Source organism: Euprymna scolopes, chromosome 1 (assembly GCF_053919585.1).
Source record: "Euprymna scolopes isolate OS-2025 chromosome 1, ASM5391958v1, whole genome shotgun sequence".
Classification (NCBI taxonomy): domain Eukaryota; kingdom Metazoa; phylum Mollusca; class Cephalopoda; order Sepiida; family Sepiolidae; genus Euprymna; species Euprymna scolopes.
The window spans coordinates 102302102-102327536 of record NC_136482.1 but is presented as its reverse complement, the minus strand read 5'-3'; the positions used below and the strand labels follow the sequence as shown (position 1 = coordinate 102327536).

The following is a 25435-nucleotide window of genomic DNA, read 5'->3' as shown; positions in this document are numbered from 1 at the left end:
GAATTTTACAAATTAATATGCCGGAATAATTAAAAAAAAAAAAAAAAATGGAAATATTCAAGTGGAATGAAAAGCTATGCTGAAGAAAAGCTACACACAGGTTGAATAATTTCAACTAAGCTGGCTTCTATATTTTATATATATATATATATATATATATATATATATATATATATATATATATAATATATATATATATTAATGCAAATAACTTCCAAAATACAGGGAGGGGAAAGAATGTCAGACAATCTTAATTATTTTTTTAAAAAACCCTTGTCAAAGTGTGAGTTGACCAATAAGTGTCAGCCTGTTTATGTGCAGAATTTTTCTTTTTGTCAAAGAATATATTGTGTTATTTGTATGAACCTGAAGCAGACGATTTTTTTATTTATTTATTTTTTTAAATAAAATCAATAACAAAGATTAGTTAATAAAATATACTTTTACAAAACAGGCTGCAAATTGCTTTACCTTACAACTTGGAACGCATATATGGGGGGGGGGTCAAAAGTTATGCTCCCTATTTTTATTCCGCCCTATTAGATCAGAGGGATTGCAAATCGCATTGTTATGATGACTAAGCTCATACACGGTCTGAAAGTTTTGTCTCTCTGTTTCAAATATTGACAGTGTGAAACTATAAGAAAGCAACCCCCTGTCATGGGTATGCATCAGAATCAGAGATGCATCATTGAATTCCTGACAAAAATGCATTGAGAATGGTGGTTACTATGTAGAAAAATAAATTCTGGAGCACAAAAAGTTGCTAATTTTAATGGTACCACTTCTATCTTCGTAGCTCTTCAACATTTTGAGTAAAAAAAAAAAAAAAATGTAGACGTTACTTTTAGAACGCCCCTCATACAAGAGCAGTATATAAAAAAGGTAAGGTGCTGCTATTGTGTAAAATTGAATTAATTTAAAATAGTATTTTGACTTATTGTTAGTCTAAGAAATGAGACCAACTTTTGCATTTGTATAGATAGAATGACAGGTTTGTCATACTAATTGATAAACAAGTATATATATTTTTTTGTTTTTGTACTTGTTAAGTTTATCTAATTTTTGTTTTTATAACTCATCACAGACTATTTTATTTATCTGTTTTTTTTTTTTTTTTTTTTTTTTAATGTAAAATGATATGGATGCTGTGAATAAAAAGACAGCAATAAGATGAAAGAAAAAAAAAATTAAATATGTGACCTTTAAAATAAAAAAAATAAAAAACTTTTGTAATCAGACCATGAAATTTATCTAAGCAGCAGGCGGAGCATCATCCGGTTTTGGTATTTAATGTACTGAGTCTCCTGAACTCCAATCGAAAATGTTGATATCAGTTGTGTTGCATATAGTCAAATCGCTCCTTAACTACTCAAGCTAGAAGTTAAGTCTTTTGTCTACCATACTGCTTAGTGCCTGAGATATCCAGGCATGTCATAGAGTTAATGCAAGAGGTAGCATGCTGTATATGGCTAAACTGCTTGAGATGGCATGTGGATAAGGTATCCATAAGTCTGCCAATACCAAGTATTTTGACTAGTCAATTTTCATTTGTTAGTTGTGCCATGTTATCGGCACTATAACAACATATTTCACTACAGTTTACAAAAATGTAGTCCCACTATTAGAAACATTTTCAATTATGACTAAAATCCCATAATCAGCAAGGGGAATAATCAATCTTTTATTTGAAGACTATATAAAGATGTCTCTGTTATAACTAAAATTTTCTTTTACTGTATAAGTTTTAAAAAGAAGTTTTAGAAAACAAATAAAAATTAAAATGGCTTCATTGCATCCTGATCAACACCGGGTAAGTACAGCTAGTTGTAATAACAAAGACAACAAGAATAAGATCCTAAATTCTCAATGATGATGCTAAACATTCTTTGCTCACTGTCATTGTATTTTTTGACATTCTGTTCGCAACACAGTACATGAATCCGTAATGATTCAATGTAAAGTAGTTTGATAAACATGACTAAACTACAATTTCATAAAAAATACATTTGTTTCAATTCATGGCACTGTTTTTAAACACCATTCTTTTAAAAATAATATGCAGAATCACAGGATGAACGCAACTACCATTTGAGTGAATTTGTACCACTTATTGAAACGCTTTTTACCCTTTGCTGTTAATAGAAAAATTAAAAATGAGATTCTATTTTTTTCTTTAACTCACCTCATCGTCAAAATTCAATACTCTTAGCCAATAAATAAGAAAAATAACCTAATCTGCCCGACAGTTAAAATTGGTAAAACTGTAAACCTGCAGCCTTAAAAACACTATCTTGTCCGGAGGTGGCTGATCATTACTGACCCAGAAGTGAGTAATCTTTTTATGTTAAATTTATATGTGAAAGTGATACTTCACTTCAAAGCCTAAATTGTTTTATTTTCATTTTTTTTTTTCTTTTTTGTGTTTACATATAATCGACTAAAAGCAGTACTATTTTTATGATTAAGGGTGCAGGGCATCAATAAGCAAAAATTCTATGGTCTGGTTTGTTAAAAAAAAAAAAAAAAAAAATAGCAATCTTTTATTCTACTGGTTCATTCCTCTATCAGAAATTGGTACTCTAGTAAAATTGTGATACCAAGTTCCTGTCCCCAACCCTCAAATGCTAGATCACATGATTTCCTTTTGGCTTTGTGTGTTTTGACAAAAAAAACATACCTTCTCGCAAAATTAAGTGTGCTACAAAAAATACAAAGCATAAAGCAGGCAGATTTTTTTTTAAATTCTTTATATTGTGATTCAAACTTAGGGTTAAGGAAAGGCATGTATTTAAAAAAAAAAAAAAAAAAAAAAAAAAATTATTTCTTTTAACACTGACATCTTGGCGTGTATGTAAATATCAGAAAATATACCACTTGCAAATGTTTCAACTTAAACAAGAATTAAAATGTAAAGTACATTTAAATCATAAACACATCCATTTTCTTAACCCTACCATTAACTTCATTAACTATAAGTCTGGGTTGCAATATGAAAAAAAATCTGATCTTCTACCTTTATAGGTTATTTATTTATTTTTAACACATTTAATTTGGTGAACACATTTTTTTGTTTTTCAAACAGATGATTTAGCATTTTTGTTAGCAGGAATTTGGTACCGTGGTTGTATAAAACAAAGAATCCAGACATGTAAATAATAAAATTTTCTACCAACGCCAACTACAAAAAGAAGTAGCAATATATACCTCCATTTCTATGCTTGGGAAGACTCAAATAAACATGTCCCTGTTCATCCCACATCTACATATTAATAAACGAAAAGATCAAGGCATATATCTTCTTTGTTTATGTACACAAATCCACTTCAAATGTGTCCAATAATTCCTTAAGTGAACATTTTCTATCTAGCAAATTAAATGCATTGTACACAATCATCTTGGATTTGTACCATTTTTTTTTTTTTTTTTCTTAATATAGATTTATCAAAATTGTATATTTAAATTTTATCTAAATATTATTGAATTTTTTTTTTCTTTTCGTGAAAGAAATGGGTTTTGGAGTGTTGCAAGAAAAGTATTATTGTACCTTTTTTTTTTTTTTTTTTAATTATTTGAAAAAAATAAAGACTACTGAAATTGATCAGATCATGTACAACAAAAGTACTCTATGTAGAATTGTAAGGCTGTATATAAATTATTGCTGCAAATCAATGACAGGAAAGTAAAACAAACTTAGCATGACAAGATTCAAACCAGTCCTCAATCATCAGGATTGCATGAAATCGGTTATGCAGAGTTTTTTTTTTTTTTTTTTTTTTACTGAAATCGATTTGTAACCTTTTTTTATATATAAAATGAGATTTTAATTTTTTTTCTAATAAAGAGAGAGTTTATATATATATATATATATATATATATATAGTGTGTGTTTTATAAGTTACTATCTTTTTGTTGTTGCTATCATTTACATAGTAATATTATTAAACAAGCTATAAAGCTTTATATTTAGTCTACATGGCTGAATATAAACAAAAAATTACCAGATTCGGTCCTGTGCAACTGAAGAATGATTGTCTAACATCAATGTTGTCTTGGATCACTTGATTACCAAACTGTCTAGAGAAAAGCAGAATTGTATAAAATTGTTTCTCAGTTTTTACTTTGTGGTGTTCTTTGTATATATTTAGCTTCATGGGTTAAATATGTCGCTTGTTTAGTAATTTTACCAGTGCAAACTATAATAACAAAGAAAAAAGCAGCACATACTGTCAAATAAAATTTATTGAAAATATAATTTGAATTCAATTTAAAAAAAAAAAAAAAAAGATGAAATGTTATTTTTGAGTCTTTCATGTAAAAATAAAACCCAAGCTTTTTGCTGTTTTCATTTAGTTTTAATCAATCGGATAAATTCCTGATGCAATATTATTTTATGGTCAAGAGCTATTCATGAATCCTATGGTTGGGAATGTTTCAATAATTTTGTATGATATTCATGTGAAACCCTACCCAATTCATCTAACATATATATATATATATATGCACACACTTAAAAAGATTTTAAATTAAAACTGCTTTTAATGTTCATGTACATCTAATCATTAAACTTTTCATTCAATTTTCTCATTTTTATTATTGTTATTTCTAACTAATAATGTTCATAATTATTTGAATGCAACTTGTTTAATATTGCAAGTGTTATGAAACACTTTCCACAAAAATTACAGAAATGCGAGTAAAAAAAATAAGCTTAAATTAGAAAACAAAAATTGGATTGTTTCTCAAGATTTTTTTTTCACCAGACAACCAATAAATGCAACAAAGGAATCACAATATAGTGAACACAAGTTAGATTTTAAACAAATGAAGCATGCATGATCCCTCGTGAGTGCACAGTGAATGAAGCATAAAAAAAAATGACTAAGTTAAGCATTTGCCCCCCCCCCCCATAAAGCGCCAAAAGTCCCCAGGGGACGTCAAATCCTGCCAAAAATGAACAAACGGTGCAGTTTTAGGCCTTAACATATGTACATTTGAGTTCTGCACCATGCAAAAAAAGAAATGACTAAGTCCGTCATTTGCCCCTCCCCGCCATTTTAGCCCCAGAAGTCCCCAAGGGCTTAACATATTTAAATTTGAGTTCAGCACCATGCAAAACTGCTAAATAGACATACACAGAAAATTTTGGACAAATATGGTAAAATAGTCCAAAAATGGAGTTTTTTTTTTTTTTTTTACACAGTGATCACCACTTATCAAGGCCCGGAAGCCACTCAGGGATAAGGGTTATTGCAAGTACATTACGTTAGTGCTTTTATTAGCCCTACAAGAGACCCTGGGGTAGACCCAAGAGTTATCGCGAAGTATAGACAGACAAAATTATATAGAAATCAGTTATAACTTTTCAGAAAGTTTTATAAAAATCCAAGGCATCAATTTTTTTAATAAGCATAAGTGTTAATTTCAGCTATTTTTAACTCGAAAGACACCTCTAGGAGAACAAACGCAGTTTTTCTGGAAAAGCCATTCTGTTACATTTTTTACTCATATCATGTTTAATGTTTGTGCAAAATTTTTAAAAAATTCCAAGGCATAGTTATTGAAAAAAGTGCGGACAGACGAACGTGAATTTACAGGTCTACCCTGAACCAAAAATATAATATTTATTTGTTTTTAACACGTGTTTAATTTTATGAACGTATATATATATTTTCAGACAAATGAATTAGCAGTTTTTAGCAAGAATTTGGTACTGTGGTTGTATAAAACAAAGAATCCAGCCATGTAAATAATCATAAAATTTTCTAACAATACCCAATATAGATAAATTTTTGAAAAATATACAGATATATAAAAAAAAATAACATAATCTCAGCAGAAAGGGACAACAACCTAAAAATAATACTGTCAAACAATGACAATCAGATTGTGAAAAAAAAGGGTACTTATCTGTTTGTAAACAGAAAAAAGGATAAGAGTGAATCTCAAAGTTCTTATAAATTCATGTTTAAAGATGAATAATAGTACAACTCTTGTATGGATATGAAAGATTTAAGATATTGTTTGAAATTTGAGATGTTATTAGAAATTTAACAATGCAAAAATAGATATTATTTCTTTTCTTTAAAATAAATTATTTACATTTCAAGTTAGTTTGCTACTTTTGATAACATCTTTACATACGTCTGTAGTTCTCAACCTTCTTTTTTACTCTTTTTTATTTCTTATTTTACGTTGATAATCAAATGGTTATAGTGTCTAACAAGAACAGATATTCTCATGTCATTCAATCTGTATGTTTAGCAATTAAAATAGTATTTCAACCATAAGTGTTGTAGACCAACAAAAATACTATTTCAAACTTATGCTCAAAGCTTATAAAGCTGCTTAAACACTTCTAAAACAAGATGCATCCATTTAATCCATACATTTCGCAAGGGAAACGTTATTCTATTTTTATATGTACTAGTGATGAGACGATTTCAATATTTTTCCAGGTTCTGGTTCAGTTATCGATTCTGTTCTAAATTACTGATTTCAATTCTTCGAAAACCTCTAAATATTTAGTTATAGAGTTTTTGATTTTATTTTTTATTTTCAGATTACCATAACAACCCAAGGTTTTTTAACTTTGACCCCAATTTTTACCCCTTAAAATTTATTGTTTTGGGCTCAAATCAAATTTAAAAAATTGATCCATGTTCAAGTAACCTACATCTAAAATTTCAAGTGTTTAGATCCAAAATTGGCGGAGGAGTTTAGTAGAGTTTTCAAAAGTCAAATCGTTGAATTTTAACCCCTCGACAGCCAAATTTGTCTGAAAACCGATTAAAAAGATTTTCCCAAATCTCGAGTCTGTAGACTGCAAATTGACAGTAGTTTGGTACACACAATTTCACTTTTATAGATATATAGATTTGCAGGTTACCATAAAACCCCATATAACATGTGCATATATAAATGTAAAAAAGTAAATGTAGGGGATGATCTATAGATTTTAGTTTTATTGGTAGTTTAAAATCGATAAATATTGTTTTATCATTAGCACCAGCAAAGGAAAATTAAGTTTGAAACGAAAACAAAGAAAAGAATTTAAAAGAATCGTTTTTGCCATTGGAAGATTTTCCTGATTTCGATAATAAAGTTACGATTTTTCCAATTCCGATTATTTGTTATAACACGAACATGTACCAGAGGTATCCAAACTCTTGTGTCAATAACGATCAGGATGAATCTGGCTGTAACTTACGATTGCTCATTTCAAAACTTCCCCCCAAAAAATATCTCCGATGATAATCAAAACCTACTCTTACCACCATTTCCTTCCAAAACGATTACAATCTTGAAACCAAATTATAGGTAATGATTGCTTGCTGAAAAATATTAACTCCTTGATAATGGCAATAATGTTAGTGAAAAATAATGTTGTACTAACATAGCTTGAGAGGCATTCATACATGGAACCTTCATTTGGAGCACCATTGTGATTTTGTAGAATAGTAAGGCAATAGTCTTATTCTAACATTAAAAAAAAAAAAAAAATTGTTTAATCGTCTTCATTAATATGTAAATAAAAGGAGAATGAAAGAAGAGTGTTAGTAAAGGAATGCGTTCATAAGTACAAAGGAAGACAAAAGGTCAGAAAGAACATGTTAAAAAAAAAAATTTCCCATTGGTAGAGAAGAGTTCATATATGATGGTTAAGTTGAACGTCGGGAAAGGAAAATAGTTCACATATGAGAATGTGTGTTGCTGTTGATTGTACTACTGCTACAATTCTAAGTCACAAAAGTCACATTAATTAGGTGCAGTTACTTGTTCATAGTCCTGCAGTTGAAATGTCAAACCAGAATACAATTTGAACCATTTGGAATAATCAAACTCCTGTTCTCATCTTGAGTATTATTTTCACAACATTTCTGTTGATCTAACCTCCGACATTCTTCAGGCATATCTGTAACAGAGTGCGTATGGATGAATGTGAAAATATATCCAGAAGCCGAAGCATAGCTGGTTAGTGAAAATATTAGCAATAGCAGCCGTTAAAGCATGTATGCAAATTAACAAGTGTGCTCGCAAGAAAAGGAGAGAAAAATACACCATGTGGTCGAGAGAGAAGCAATTTGAGTGCTGGGCAAATCGGAGACGAGAAAGCACTGGCTAGTGCCAGCATGAGATGGAGGCGGCAGAGACTTTTAAAAAAACGTGTTTGTGAGCAAAAGACTGGAAATATGAAATGCGTTGTTTTTGGAGGAAGTGCGAATAAATGCATTTCAATTGCATTTAAAAGAAAAAATGCTGAGTTGAATTTTTATTTCTTTTCTGTTTTATTTGTTCCTTTGCGGCAGTACCAGACAGCATGTGGGTCTGAGAAGTTTGAAGTGTAAGGACACTGTTAAAAAGTAGCAGCCATGATACATATCTTCTCAAGCTCAGAAATCTGCACAGAATTACGAACAGAACCCGTTATATGATCCATAATTTCTTATTCTGTCCGCCATGACTTAGAAGTCCTAAATGATTCACAATTGATTCCTTTTTTTTTATTCTTTTTCTTTTCTTTTTTTTTTGTGTCCGAGTTTTATCTTTTATTTATAATTTATAGTTCACATACCGTGTTAAATTCTATACTTGGTCTCCTTCCCAAGTTTGATAAAATACACCTGAAGAAAGTTGTTAGTTACATCAAACAAAACGTTGTGGAAATAACACTTAAGATGAGAACAGTAGTCCGATTAATATGAATCATCAATCCTCATCTCAAAAATTCAGAAACAAGAATACAATATTTGCTATTTTTTTAAAGAAAATATATTTTTACTTTTTTATGATGCATTACTCTTTCTGTCAAAGCTTCCGCATATGTAACGTGTTGAGGCATTAGTATTTATATACATCTCTCTTCTCACCAGTTGAAAATTATAAAATAATTCACTACAGAAAGTAAAATCGAAACACAGGTTGTCAGTAAAAAAAAAAAAAAAAAAAAAAAAAAAAAGGCACATCTCCCTTATTGCACGATGCTACACACTCCAGCTGACAGTGGTCAAGGAATTAGATGATATTGTTCATATATTTTATCTAAGGGTGGCGACTCACCACCATTGAGATTCTGTAAGTAATTTGGTATTTTCGTGCATTTGCATGCTTTTATTTTGTTCTTTTAATAACACAAATCTTGCACGTCTTATTTAAGATTCATTTCTCTTAGTTGTTTTCTTTTGTATAATTTCATTTATTATATATCTTAACATGTCTTTAATGTTTGTCCTTGGACTTTTCATTGAAATCATATATGCGTTATGGAGTCCAAAAATCCTCAAATATGTTTCCAATTATCTGGTGGTCTCTTAAATCTTATTAAAGGAGAAAAATGTATTAATCTAATTTAACTGAATTTTTCCTAAATTCTACTGAACTCTCTGCCCTTTAAGTGATTGTTTTTTTTTTTGTTTTTTTTTTCTTTTTTCAATATTTTTTATTTTTCATATCTATCTCGTAATATATAAAGTTGTCTTGTGGATGTTTCAAAGTTAGACCCAAATAGCAATCCATCTGACATGTCGATACTTGATTCTTTTGTTTCTTCCTCCCACTATCTTATTGACAGAAATACAGAGCCCCGGGATACGGCATTAAAAAATTGGTAACAAAATACAGTACAGAATATAATGCATGTGTACTGTATACAATCAAATAATATTATAAATAACACCGACCGTAATGAAGGGCAAATACCGTAACCAGGGGCCGGAAAAACATTGTATTCCACATCATAACCTGAAAAAAAAAGTATCCTAGGGCCGCCGTATCCTGGGGTTCTACTGTAATAGCTTATTTTGTGTTAGTTTGTTTCTGAGAATATTTATTTCAGATAATAAAAATTTCAAATGGATACATTTTTTTTTTTCATTAGAAAGTAATAAAGATTTTTATTCAGAAGAGTAGCTTCCCTTGAAAGCATTTAAAAATCTTTCTGTATCAAAATATTGAAAATTTTGTAAATCCAATAATTTTATAGATTAAAATGTTTCTGAATTTTGGAGATGAGGATTGATGATTCGTATTATTTGGATTATTCAGACTACTGTTCTCAATAATAACAATAACATGAATAACACTCAAGATCAGAACAGTAGCTTAAATACTCCAAATAATGTTATCAATCCTTGTCTAAAAAATTTGGAAACAATATCAAATCGGTATAGTGCGAATAATACTCAAGATCATAACAATAGTCTGAATAATCCAAATAATATGAATTAAAGATTAAAACATTGCCATAATAAAATTATAGTTTTGTTTTTAATATAGTTTTTAATATAGATTTTAATAATTATTATTTTTAATAGTTTTATGATTTTAATAATTTAATGATAAAAAATACTGTGATATTTTAATATAACTTCAAATTCATATTAAAAAGAAAGCTTATGTTAGAAAAAATGTTAAATGAAAATTAAAGTATGCTAAAGAGATACAGTTTTAAATGCAATTGACAGTTGCTTCAAATTACCATTTGGAGTTTTTACATACTAAAAGCTGTACAAGTTGGATAACTGCCCATTTATACATTACTAGCTGTATCTGCCTGATATTTGCTTATAGTAGTTACTTTCGTGTTTTCTTGTATAGGCTTGATAAAATTTCTGTAGAAAAAAAATTTATTGCCCCTAATAACATGCACCAATGTTTCATGAAAAGAAAAAAGCTAGATAGAATAAATATCTATTTTCTTTTGAAGTTGAAAATCCGACGGCCTTAATTTTATAGAGTAAATTTAATTCCAGTTTGTGTTAATTGCTAATCCAAAACGAAGCTCCCATTTTGTATTCCTATGCCATTGTTTCCCATGCTGATCATTCCTGGAAATTAAATAATACCTTCTTATTTAATTTTGCTCGTGATCTTTTTTTTTTATTTGCTACAAAGGACCTTCATCTCCATATTTTAATTTTACTCCTGCCAATCATTCCCAGTCACACTCCTGTTTAATTTTACTCCTTTCATTTTTTATAACTATTTGTCTTCCGAGCTAATCAAAGAAACATCAGACAAACATCCTTTACTTTTTCTTATTAATTTTATCTCTCAATATCTGCATGTTTAAAAAATAAAACGAGCAGTATTTTCCACTAAAATTTTTAATGCTAACCTTTTCTTTTTGTAGAAATTTTCTCTTGCTTATTTTTCTTTTTACATGATAGTTGATACACATTTAATGATATTTGTCAGGTTATATTTCTACTATTTATTTATGAAAATCAGTTATTTTCCCTCAAGTTATGGAAGACCCTAATAATCTATAGTCTTATACATTTTCTTCTGAATTACATTTACAATGACTCTAGCTTTATTACTTTTTAATAGTCCAATTTTTTTAGAGTAGGTACTTCCATAGCTTTGAAATCTTAGGATCTCAATTTATTTTAATTATCCATAATGCTGTCATGTATTAAGTATATCAACATATTTATTGCTCTTTAATAAACTACAGCTGTTGTATATTGAGGGTTGAGGAGAAAAAGTTTTATATAATAGGCAAGAAGTATGAAAGTTGGACATCCTTTTTTCATAGCTAAGCTTTAGACAAAGCAGATGTTTCAGAAATGCTTGGAAGGACAGAGATTCCCCTCCAGCCTAGGGGAGGAGGTACATTTAAATGACAAGTCAATACCATGGTTATTAATGATTTTTTTTTCTGTTCAGGAAAACAATACAAGAATTAAATGATGAAACTGAGTTTACAATCGATCCAGCTGTGACATAGTAAAACAACAGTAAAATTTTGTTTATACAAATGCTTGCATTATCTTATCTGAGACGGTTTTTACTTGTTCTGCCTTCTGGACATTGATTTTTTTTTGCTAAGAGAAACGAAAGAAAGAAAGCAGTCAATCACCTAGTTCCTTTCTCTATGAATTTGTTTCGTTAGTATATCTTTCATTCTAGTATGATATTAGTTTAATTTAAATTACACCCCCTCTTTTTATTTTTTAAAGTTCTAATAATTTATCCTTTTATTTTTATTAAACCACTTAAATTACTGTTGTTATCGATAAAACTATAGCATATATATATATATATATATATATATATATATATATATATGACAATAGAATTACAAATGAATAACAGAAAACATTAATTTATTACAAACTGTTTCATAAATAAATATAAAAGTATACTTTTCTATGCTGATAAATCCCTTCTGCTTGCTATATTTTGACACTCTATATTTTACATGTTAATTTAACTTACCTTTTATATGAAATGTTTTTCCTTGATTCTTGACATATTTTCAGGGATTCTTTTTTTAAAATGTTTTCCTAATATAACATGGGTATTCATTTCTTATAATTAACATTGTTCTTTTTTTTTTCTTAACAATTTTGTTTTCATCACAAACATTGACTAATCCTAACCAATAACATAACTGAGGACCAAATGTATTTTCAGCCATTATACTAGCAGATGAAATGAACGTGTTTAGCATGATACCGCATATGACATCACACAAACCTTAACAGCTTTTCAAATGTAAACAAAATACTTCCATTTTCAAATTGACTCGCTCTCAGAAAAATACATTTTCTATTAAAACCCTCAAAAACCATTAATATTTATTTTTTAGGAAAATTACGAGTACTAGTTTTTTGTATTATTCAGACTATTTTTGTCATCTTGGATAGTTTTGGCTGATGTAACCTTTGACCTTTCTCCGGAGTGTCTTGTCAAACTTGGAAATTTGTAAAGAATTTTGAATGGAACATTTTATTTAATACATGAAGTTAGACCGTTCTCATTCTGTCATTCTTGATAGGCTAGAAGTTTTAAGTAATGACTCTGAAATCTCCTAAAGGTGATACTAAGAATTACTTAAGACTTGCTACCCAGTCATAGCTAACGGAATGAGAGCACTCTACTTCAATGGATAACATAAAAAGTTCTATAAAGATTCTAAAGTTCAACAAAACGCACATGAACGTCAAAACCATTGTAAGATTCAAGATGAGAATAGTAGTCCGAATAATGCAAAATATTAATCCTCATCTAAAATATTTGCAAACATGTTAATTTTTTGTATATCATCAAAAATTAAAAAGCACAATATGATTCATTCCATCTTAATATTAAAATTAATAATTTATTATGTTTTCAGTTGATTGACAGTATCTTGTACATACAAATACTTATTTTTACTCAAAAAATATCTTTCGTTAACTAAACTTCATAAATAATAGTAAACACATAGTTTTCATTTGATGATTTGATTGACTGTGTTTACACTTCAGAAACGGACGCTATAATGAGAAAGATGGTAAAACCTTATTTCTATTTTGGTGTGACATTAGTGAAGAGTTCTAATAAAGTTAACTTATAACTGATTTACCAATATAAATTGATACCAATAAAATGGCTATTGGCGTAAACTGACGTTTTGTAGAGCCAAGTTTAAAATTCTGTTTATTCCATAACACCACTTTCATTATGAATGTTAACAACCTTCATGTGATCCCTCTTGTAAGTACGTGATTTTAGAAAGAATTGGAGAAACTAATGCCGGCAACTAAATTGAGCCAGTCAAAAATTTATACGTATTTACGCTTTGCAGATGTAAATTGTTTTGGGTGGTTTTGATGAACAAAGCATTTTATTCTAAAACAGTTAATTTTACAATAATGTTTTGGTAATGCTTGGCAAAATTTTGGCTTTCAAGCGGTGATAGATATGGTCCCATGCTAAAAACGTTCCTTTCAGCTAAGCTCCATTTATACTTAACTAGTTGTGATGATTTTTATAACTCTGTTTAAATTTGCTAATGTGCAAAAACTTTTAATCATAAAGAAAGTATTTTTTTTTTTTTTTTTTAACATTTCCTTCAAGCAGTCATTCAACTTTATCAGTAGATTTAAAATTTTAATCACTATAAGTTTTAACTATTTTTCAAGTAGAAATACAAATACAGCTTGTTAATCAGTTTACAAATTTACAATATATCTTTTAAAACTTGGTCCAGTCACATACTATTGAATGAGAGTTGATGATTATGATATCCTTTGGTCCAGGTATATATTAGTGGTTGAGTCTTGCCTCATAGTGTGATAGGAAACATCATTTGACCAGTTATGAGATATAAATAAAGAAGCCATAGTTCAATGTAACTATACCAAAATGTAAATTGGGCAAAATCCAGTTTTTACTAATAGCTACGATTGTTTGCAAATGACAGAGACTAGATTTACGATAAGAATAAAAGTTGGAGAGCACCATTTGTGATGACCAATGTTCGAGAAAGACGCCAATCAGAGATCATTTTTCTTATCACAATGCCTTTTGTCAACCATCATGAAAGAATTAATCAATCTATAAGAATCATTCTCCCTTTTTCTTTCTCATAGGTGTCAGTGACGGAATAAAGGTTCCAGAATTGTATTTGTTGTAATCATGTATCATTTCAGTGACTGTTCCATACCAGAGCTGAAATCCAACATTTTCGCATTTTAACGCAGTTTTCTATTATGGATATTCGAGATGATATTTTGGTACTTTCTAACTCTCAAGCATGTATGCTGAGTAACTTTGTGTTGGGAATAAAACTGGACTCGTGTAAGCCTCCATGTCATTTCAAGCTTAATCATTTAACTAATTAATCTAAATTTTTTTTTTCATAAAATCTTATTCTTCTAATGATAAAATGGTGCGTATAAGTGATTTATTCTTATTCCAACTGTTTTTTCTGTATTCAATCTCCATTGATGCTGTCATTGAATTTCAATTATTGTTTCTTTAAGTCTTCTCGGGACAAGAGTTATCTCCCATTGGAAGAAATTATTTTCTTGTTCAAAGTTATTTCCCCTTGAGTTTACTCCAAATCTATAAGATTTAAATGGCAACTTTGGTACCAACATGTAGTCGAGAATCAAGACCAGACTTCTTCCTCATTTGTTGGTGATGCATACAATTAAATTCACAAGTTATCAATGTAAAAGGAATATGTGTGCAATTATATTTTCTCGTGGTATCTTTTATGTTAGGGGGAAACATGATGCTGACGGTACTTACTTGTACTTGAAACGACATTCACCCTGGAGGAGTTGAGTCGGCTTCATGAAGATGCACATCTCGTACCGCTGCGCAGTGCGGCCCAAATGGTCTGTTATGCCGGAGCTGGGCATATGGGTATGAGCCCCCACTGCTCTATAAAATGGTTCCATAAGGCGTGTGTCACTTATAACCTCTGACAGACAAATTCACGCCCATGCGTCCACGTCGCGAGACCGGTTAACACCGAATGAGCGGGAATGCAAGCGAGTGTTCAGCGCTATAACTGTTCGTCTGTTTTTAAATCCAGCTGCGTCTGCCAGCAACCGGCGGCGCCTGGTGATAGTCTGCGTCTGCAAGGAACTTGCGGCAACCTGTCTTCAAACCCATGGAACGACTGTCGATAATCGGCGGCTCCATGGTCGGACTATCCCTCTGCGTCTGCTGACAATCAGCGGCAAGGATATCCGTTCCTGGGCACACACCCACAGTGTACACTTGCGACTGGCGTCCGCCTGTGGTTACTACCGCCAAGAAACTTCATGAGAAATATGCTGACGGTGGCATGTCTTAGATGTATCCAGAAAGTGACCATTAAAAATGAAGATTAGAACTTTAATAATTCAACTTACTATTTTTCGAAGCTTATAACTACTTGAAAAATGTAATTCAAACCCTAATTTTTTTTTTCAATTAAAGGAGCAAAGATCAAATTTAAAAACAAATAACAGGTTTAATAGCAAATTATGCAATATTTATTTTTTAAAGCGGTTTTCTTTAAAAAAAAAAATATCAAGAAAATCAACATATTTTGACTTGCTTATAAATATATATATATATATATATATATATATAAATACCAAAAAAAATCACTTAAAAAAAAAATAATATTAAATGGGTAGTTCCATCCTTAATTGTTAAGAATTTATCCATATTGATATTTTAAATTCCATGTATTTTTTTTAAATAAAAGGAATTTTTAATGCGAGGGTCGTAGAAAATCGCATTTTCGCAACGTGTTTTGAACGAAGCTGCTCCTGCTAAAATGAAATTTAAGGAATACAGATGAGTCCAAGGGATATAAATAATGTCTCTTGTTTATTGCGTGTGTTAACCAAATTAGTATTTTTCATCCTCCGTATTTAAAAAGGAAACGCACATTTACTTATAAGTTTTTCTCCCAGAACAAAAAATCCGCTTGGTCGATTTTTTTTTTTTTTTTTTTTAATTCTTTTAATGAAATACATAAGTTTTTGATTGATATATTTTAATACTTCTTTATCGACTAATTTTTTTTTTTTTTTTTAAATATCTAAAAAAAGAAAACATTCAATGAAATAGAAATATTTGCCATCAGCGTCTGGTATTTACTTGATGGTGGAAGCATAACATGAGCTTTTATTTAAAAAAAAAAAAAAAAAATTAAAGTGTTTTTTTTTAACAAAAAAGGTTTTACACTTTGGACTTTATAGGTAAATTTCCAAAAACCATTCTTTTTTTTTTGTTGTTTTAAATTAGAATATTTTCTTTATTGATCTTTTCTTTTCAATTTGTGATATATAAAACTTTGGCACATTAATTATTAAAATTTTAATAGACATTTCCATATGGGGGGGGGTGAATTTGAAAAAAAAAAAAAATGTTTCTCTAAGATATTATATTTGGTTTATTGCAAAGAGCATAAAATTTCACATTGACCCTGAAAATATCGTAAAAATTGAACCAATAGAAAAATTTTGATAGATTTTTTAAAAATTGAAAAATATTTAACTCATAAACTTCTATTGATTTTATTATGTAAAAAAAAATGGCTGCATAAAGGCACACCGGCATTTTGTAAACATTTTGTGAACAATGTTTTTTTTTAAAATAAAACAATATTTTTATTATTTTTTAAACAACTTTAATAGTTTATTTTGGAAGTATATTCCATACAGAAAATAAACAACCCACTTTAAAAAGAGAAATTACGAGTTTTTTATATTTTATTCACAGTTTTCTGTTAGGGGTGTCAAAATGTCCTCCAAGTTTCTGATACACCTAGGCATGTCTAACCAACAAATCAAGAAAAATGGTCTTAATTCTTGATCATATGTTGGTATGAGAATTACTATGAGGTCTTGTATTCATTATCGACTGAAAAGTTATCTTCCAAAGGGAGAGAAATCTGGTTCTACAATAATGTTAGAGGAAAAAAACAATTTAAGCATTCATAATGAAATCTATGTAAAATTAAGATGTTTATTATGGTTATATAGTCGAGCATAAGTAATAGTTAAATACAAAATAAAAAATAAATCTCGTTTAGAAAATTTGTTGAATAAAAAAAAAATACTTTGACCTAAAAAAAATAAAAACCTCCATTGAGGCTAAATCAAGCAATTTGATCCAACATCTCCATTATTTTCAAATATTTTTAAAAACTGAAAAAGAAAATAGTTAATAAATAAAATATTTATGTTCCTAAAAAATCTCAAAAAATTTAAATATAAATTTTACTAAATTATATGTTAAATGGTTGTTCAAAACGTAAGTTATCATGTATGTGTCAGCTGTTACATTTTAGACAAATGTTTATTGCTCTAGAGTAGATCAAGTTATATATAAAGATTGTAGATGTATAGATTTTGTTTTTAATGTTCTTCTGTTTATCTTAAATCTGACAAATATTTTGCTAGATGAGAAAATATTAAAACTGAAGACTTTGGAAAAGACTGAAGGTAAGTCATCTGTTATGTTTTTGGATTATTTGGATTATTCAGACTATTATTCTTATCTTGGTTGTTTTTTCATCACATCTTGACCTCCAACCTTTCAGTACATCATTTGAAATGCAGGAACCTATACGAAATTTCAAACTGAAATTTGATTCACAAGGGTAGATTACTTCGTAGCCTAGTGGGGGATGCCCTTTTCTTTTCCCTGCAACCTTTTTTCTCACAGAAGAGACGTTGCGAGCCTGTCTCTGCTTTATTGTTATTTTCATGGCAAGTGCTCATCTAAACTTCCAATCTATAGTCTCCGCTCGCTAAACTTTCACAAGAAACACTCGTCTAGCTGAAAACATTAATAATTTCCCCCACTCTCTATCTATGCCTAAACCTAAATGCAGATTCGATGAACAAAGCTTCTTTCTTAGAACTGAGCACCTGTGGAACTGTCTTCTATTTGCCTGCTTTCCAGCTGATTACAATATGGTCGTCTTTAAGTCCAACATAAACAAGTTCTTGATAAGCCATTCCCTTTAAGTAATCCAATTTATCTACTAACTACTAACGATTACTACGATATTGTCCCATTAACTACTGTACACTCTTTATCCCTTATCCTCGAGTGGCCTCTGGGCCTTGATAAGCGGTGACTCCTATGTAAAAAAAAAAAAAAAAAAGGTAAAAATTGAACCTTCAATCTCCAAAAGATTGTTACTTAGAACTGATAATAATTAATGTCTTTAACCGTTGTGCAATGAGTTCATGTGCGTTCAGTTCAAAATTCTAGAATTCGGCATAGAGACCCAAGTTTGAAAAGACGAAAATCAAAGATTACATCGGCAAAAATGTTGCAAAAATAACACCAAGATGAAAATAATAATCAGAACAATCCAAATTATAAATCCTTTTTAACTGTTTCTGGTTTTAGGACTTAATAGATTATTTTCATAATTTTAATGTAAACCAGTTATTTTTTTTATGTAACAAGATTGCATAAACAATTTTTAATACAAGTTAGAAAAGCATTTCATCCAAGGCATGAAAATTGTTAAACAAAATATTTTTACAATAGGCTTTAAAAATAAAGGTACAAGATTCAATTTGAAATTTATTTATCTTCAAGGTGCACTTTTATAAATTTTACAAAGTAAGGTATAAAATTTTAATTTAACTTGAATCAAAAAATTGCCTTGGATTTATTTTATGTAATGTACATTTTGTTGCACTTAAAAAAAAAAAAAAATCATTGAAAATCTATATCATTAATTGCTAGATGAAAGATAATGTTTTTAAATTGCAACAAAATGTACATTACATAGAATAAATCCAAGGTAATTTTTTGATTCAAGTTAAATTAAATTTTTATACCTTACTTTGTAAAATTTATAAAAGTGCACTTTGAAGATAAATAAATTTCAAATTGAATCTTGTACCTTTATTTTTAAAGCCTATAGTAAAAACATTTTGTTTAACAATTTTCATGCCTTGGATGAAATTCTTTTCTAACTTGTATCATCTTTTTAAGATTATATTTTAAAACTCTCCTTCTCTCTATTTCAGTTTGTATTTCTCCTCACACCACAAATAATTTTTGCAACCCCCTCTTTGTATTATTACAGATTTGAATATTCTCTCTGTTTCAGTTTGTATTTCTCCTCTCCTCACACCAGAACTCATTTTTTGCAACCCTCTCTTTATAATACAGGTCTGCCTAATGAGAAAATCTGAATTTTTTTTAATAAAAACTTTAAAATAGCTTTTTTAGATTAAATTTTTTAAAACTTCTTTCAGAATAGAAAATCTTTAAAATTTAATAAGGAACATATTTCATATAGGTTTCATTAACAAATATTCAGTACATAACGAGAAAAATAGAGATGAAAATTTCAAAAGGATTGTATAACTGGTTACGGTCAATAGAAGTCCTCGCCAGCGAAAGTCTTTGTTATTGTTATTCTATTATTATTGAAAACATTTTGTGCCCTGCTCTTTCACATGAGGACTAATATAGAATGATCGTAATTTGACGTCAGTGAGTATCTAATATATAAAGGGCAAAATTTGTGTGTGTATGCCTGCCAAAAACTTTTTACATACGTGACGGATCCTGTTGAGATTGGTATTGTTTTCAAGCTCGAACCTTTGGACAACAAATATCGAAAATTGGCCAAAAAAATTAATTCCTTCACCTTCAACTAGGCAGTTTTGTACAAGTAGGTGGTCGCTTTTTTTTCGCTGACATTTTAGCAAGTCATCATCACTGTTGGATTGACTATGCTTAATTTCAATGCTCGTGACTGCCGGTTAAGCAATGGACGCATCAGCTAAGACGTTACGTTTTTTTTTTCACCTTTTCCTCACTCGCATTATGGGTTCGAGCCTGCCTGCCTACTACCACTTTTTTTTTTTGTTTTTGTTTTTTTTTAAACACCTCTCTCCACCCAAACTGTCTACTGTTATTTTGATCCCCCCTCCGCTACTAACACTTTCTTTTTTTAACCCTCCCTCCCCCGGGGTTCCTTATTACATCACCTTGTCACATGTGGACAATGCCAGGTACCCCTACTAGTCTTAAATAAAGGGAGGTGACTTATTACTGGCCAATTCAAACACTAGCTTGGCTACCTGGTATGTTCAAGAGCATGGACAATAAAATAGAAATATAAAAAAATTCTAAATCTACTCCCTTTATCACAAGTACAGTTGAAGTTCTCAGTAATCAATGGTCCCCTTTCCTGAGGCTAAAACTTAATCTCTACATGAGATACATAAATATTCGAATATTCCAGTAAAGTTCTCTTTATGTCTCAAACACTGAGTTAATAAAGAAGTTGGGAACACAATTTTTCTCTCCCCAATTGATCATTATGTTATGTCTTTCTCATAGTCTCTTGGTTTTACTGCATTCCAGGACAATAATTCATCTAGTTTGGTGGAGTATCCAGCTTCGTGTTGTTACTTGAGGTAACATCACTTGGAGAAGGTGTAGCATTTCTTGTAAAAGCTAGTGTGGGCTAGCCATCTCCAGATATTTGGGCTGCAGATACTTTTTGTCATTTTGAATATTTAGTCAGGCTTTACTTGTCGGGAAAAGTATCATCAAGCCAAGTTAACAAACTCCTGTACAGAGACATATAAGACACTTGAGGATAATGTCTAGTAGGCATTCAAGTTCTCTATATTACCATTAAAAATATGCATGTGTGTGTAGCAGTCACAGAACTGTTTTCTCTGGTGAATCAATGCCCCGCCCCCTCTGAGTTCTCTGGCTACAGGCTGACCTATCAGCTAACAGGGCGCATTGATTCATCTGCTCCCTAAAAGTCTTGAGGGAATGTCGGCCAGTCAGAACCGGATCACCAGCCTAGCAACATCTATCCTCTTTCGTCCCCTGTCCACCGGACATCTCGCTATAGCATTGACGGTCTCGATTTGAGACAACTGCTATCCAGCCAAGGACAACACGGTACTGACTGACCGACGACAATGACCTTAAAAGAACTTTCTTTTCCTTCTTCCCTTTTAGCAGCCTGACCTGCCAGTTCCTGCTACAAATAAAATACTCTTCATTGTTATTGTTTAAAAAGAAGTTTGTATGCTGTGATACTATACTTCATATAAGTAAAAGTTACAGAAAGATATGCAAATAAAATGCATTTAACAAATATTGCTTATTTATACTCCTTGCTTATATTCCTGATTTTATTATGTCTAATACTTGTCTCATTCTAGAAAGATTTATCCTTTGCTGACTGCCAACAGAAGAGATCAGTATCCTAAATTTTCAATTATTAGGTCGGCTTTATTTTTTTCTTTTTGTTTTGTAAATATATAAACACATAAAAATCATTCTTGCTCGTTAATAAATAATATAACATTATTTTTTTTAAATATCAATCAAAGTTTAATTAAAGTTGTGTAAAAAAAAAAACAAAAAAAAAAACACTCTTACTGCTTACTGAGGCAATGTGTGTGTGTGTGTGTGTGTGTGTGTGTGTGTGAAGGTCAAACCAGTGTAGACTGAAATCTAACATCTGTTTTATTTCTTCCTTCACATTGAAGTCGGTTGGGGTCTGTATTCCTTACTTCATCAAAAGCAATTAAGAAAGGTTCATTTTTATTTGGAGATTAAATTAGCACATGTTTTCTTAGGTTGAACTGTAGTCTTGCAAATTGAGATTTTTGCCTGACCAAACTAAAATACAAGTCAAATGAACGCTATCCTTTAGCTAACAGCCTCAAAGACCTATGGTGTATAAAAAAGCACACCGACCCACTGTCTACCAAAAAAGAAAAACAATTGCTTGTGTCATACCCAGACGGTTGGCTCAAAATGCCTTCTCTCATCTCCTGGAATCTTTTCACCCCTGACCAGAAGTCTTAAATTCTGTTTTTTGTCAGTGGTCACCATTCGACTGCCTAGAAGTTGACTACTCAAGATATCCACTAGAGATAATGGCTAGTGTCCGTTCAAAGAGTTTATTTGCAGATAATCTCTGGCATTACTTTTCTTGAGTGGGTTGTTCTTACTCTGGAAAACCCAGTTAATATTTTATTTAAAAAAAAAACAAACAAAAAAAACATTTGAATGGCCGGACTTCATTTTTAATTCTCTGTGCCCCCCCCCCCATTAAACCATGCAGCCCAGCGCATGTTTATGTGGATTAGGTGCCAAGGGTGGGGTGTTAGTAATCACCTTAAATGTCGCCTCACCTCCCATCCAAATTTTTTTCCTGTTCATCTCCAAAAGAATGTATATTATACTAGCAAAGAGACCTAACGTTGCCCAGGATTGAATGAGGATCAACAAATGTTCAACACTTTCAATACTTTTTATTTACATCGAAATTGGTAAAATCAACCATTTTTCAATCAAATCTATAGTAGTGTACCAGAAGGAAGCTTCACATGCCTCCTTGTAGTGACTTTGTCTATAATATACTGTAGTCTACATTGCACTTGTTGAGAACCTGTTGATTTTATAAAATTATTTTTATGTAATGACTAATTAAAGTTTAAGATGCAAAAGTCAAGTATCATGGTTCAGTTGTGCTCTAAACAGAAACATTTATTTCCAGTGCATCCCTGTCTTATCAAAGAATCTCCTGTTGACTTATACACCAGGTCTTTCCGCTTGTACAGTGACAAAACTTCTCAAATGCACTTGCAATGTCAGGCTTTATAAAGGTGTTAACTGTGGTCAAAATCTGACTGTTCCTTCTTCAATCGGATTTTTCTGATTAGCGATTTTCGATACTTATTGGAGGCATTCCGATACAAAACCTACCTAAGAACATTCCCAGACACAAAGTACATTTGAAATTTTTAAAATGTTAGTTCAGCCGTTTTGGAGTTCATAGGAAACAAACTCACACAGAAAAGGTGATTTTTTATATATAAGTAGAAATAAAAAAAATGTTTATATTTTGTCTGAGGTAATGCTGAAAAAGAATGTGGGTGTGTCGTGTGTAGTTTCTAACTTTTAGATGGACAGACACATGCATGTACAGGCAACTTCTCTTTATATTATGAAAAAATTGATTGAAACTTAATATAAATATTAATACTGATGAGAACAATAGTCTGAATAAAACCAATATAACTATTCAAACCCTCATTTATGCAAATTACATATTTAAATATTTTTGTTCGATATAACTAACATTTCTCGGTCTTCGGGCCGGAATAAAAATGTAATAATTATTCTCTCCTCATTTAGTAAGGATAGAATCCTTAATTTTTGTTCCCAATCTACAGTGTCCCTTTTTTGAGTAGCTTAATTTCCCCACAAATTTAAAAAAAGTCTTGTGTCTAACTCTGCCCTCATGGGAAGGCAAGTAAATAGACACCTTAAGTTTCTTTTTAGACTAAATCATGAAACAAATGTTCATTTATAAAATAATGACTCATAAATTTCCTCTTGGTTTTCAGTCGTGAGCTCTGGAAAAGTTCAGTTAAATGGTGGAATTGCAACAAAAGAAGAAAATGGTGGCTTTACGCTCGAAGACGAAGACGAGCCTTACGGAAAACTGAAACCGGGATCCACTGAAATGAAGCTTAGTTTCAACATTGATAAAACAGTATCTGAACCAGCAGTTATAGAAACGGGAAAAAATGAGTCATTAAATCAAGCAGAGGAAAGCTTATCAAAGGATGAAAGCATTGATGGTGATGCTAACAGCGATACATTTGGAAAAAACCCAAGTACTGTTTGTGATCCCGTAGCTAGCACTGAGAAAAGTGCTCTTGAAGTTCTTACCAAATCCAATTTACTAGCTGAAAATAATATTTTGTGAAACGTCGCATTGAATTCTCCAGAAAGCAACTGCCATTCAGCTCTTCCAGAATCTGGTTCCTCATATTTGTCAGCTGGAATGTCAAATGGCGACTACCAACCAATCACAATCGCTTCACTAAGAAATGAAACTTTAGAAATGTGAAGACATCTGACGCCCTTGGAAAATGATATTGGTCCAAAATAATTTTCTACTTTAGTTAACCAATCAATGGCAATATTAGTGTGCACTGCCTTTGCACTGAAAAAAAAAAGTAGAAACCAATTCTTATAAGTTCAATGGAAAAGAAAAGTATGGCCAAGAAAACATTATTAAAATAAAATGACCAACTAAATATGCATTTATAGATGAGCAGACAGACTTGAATGTCAAATATGTTAAACACACATACAATGACACATTTTATAATAGTATGGCAAGTAAGCTATACACGTGTTTGTTTCTTTCAGGAATGAAATATAAATGTGTCTATGTAGTTAACTACATTATATATGTCTATACATGATTATATATATATTACTTTTATGACTTTTTTTTTTTATTCTTTCAATTTTCTGAATATTTTGGATATTCTAATCAAATTGGCACATAAGTTCCATACTTTTCTTGTTTCATAGTTTTTAAAGAATACTTTTACTTTGATTCCTCAAATCACCATTAGAGGGAGGGTGGGATAATTGTTGAAAACAATTTTCTTTTAGTGTTTAATTAGTATTCATCAACTATAAAATGAGCATTTATATTGATGAGATGTTATAGTATTACGGCTGTGCATAGAAAAATGACAATACCATGATTTATTGAAAATATAACGACAGCTGGGTGGTAGCAACAGTGAATCCAATCAGGGGATAAGATTATGGATTGATAGAAGGAAGACGCACACACAGGAATTCGCTGAATCGGTTGTTAGCCTCTGCCTGTCAAAAAAGAATCTAAACTTAATTCTGCCTCTTATATAATCGCCTGTGAACTTTGACGTCTCTCTTATGACAATCAATTTCGAGCCAGTCAGCTTTGTTCCTATTAGTTCTAAATCGTATTTCGAAATTTCAATTATTTTTGTTTTACATTTACTGGCCCTTGCTGCATTCTCAAAGTTTCTGATACACACAACCTTAATTTCAACAGCTGCATGTGAATGTGATAACATGAAATATCCTTACAGAATTCAAAAAACTAATGGCTAATAATTACGAAGTTAGACACTTTAAAAATTTTTTGATTGGTTTTCTAATCTAATATAGTGTGGTTTCTAGAATTTCTAATCTTTTTATATCTGTATCATAGTGTAATGTTTTTGCATTATTGTTTAAAATGATTCTATATTCACAAGGGAGCAGTTATTCTTTTTAGATGTTGAAAAACTGAGGGAACATTGAAGAGATGCATGCTAAGTATATGCAAAAAGTGCTGTTGTAG

General features: G+C 30.6%; 1 protein-coding gene across 6 annotated transcripts in view; it reads left to right on the top strand.

Moving 5' to 3' along the window:
• The window catches only part of LOC145260741 (protein spinster homolog 1-like), a 147780-nt gene extending 123242 nt beyond the window's left edge, over window positions 1-24538 (top strand). For 3 of the 6 annotated variants that reach the window (XM_080119105.1, XM_080119432.1, XM_080119502.1), the window contains exons 12-13: window positions 17685-17726; window positions 23649-24155. In XM_080119105.1, the coding sequence (XP_079975231.1) occupies window positions 17685-17726; window positions 23649-24013 (407 nt within the window). In that variant the 3' untranslated portion in view covers window positions 24014-24155. Of the gene's footprint in view, window positions 1-17684; window positions 17727-23648 lie in introns of all 6 variants that reach the window. The other 3 variants (XM_080119341.1, XM_080119182.1, XM_080119110.1) reach the window with 2 other exon arrangements.
• The last annotated feature ends 897 nt before the right edge of the window (window positions 24539-25435 follow it).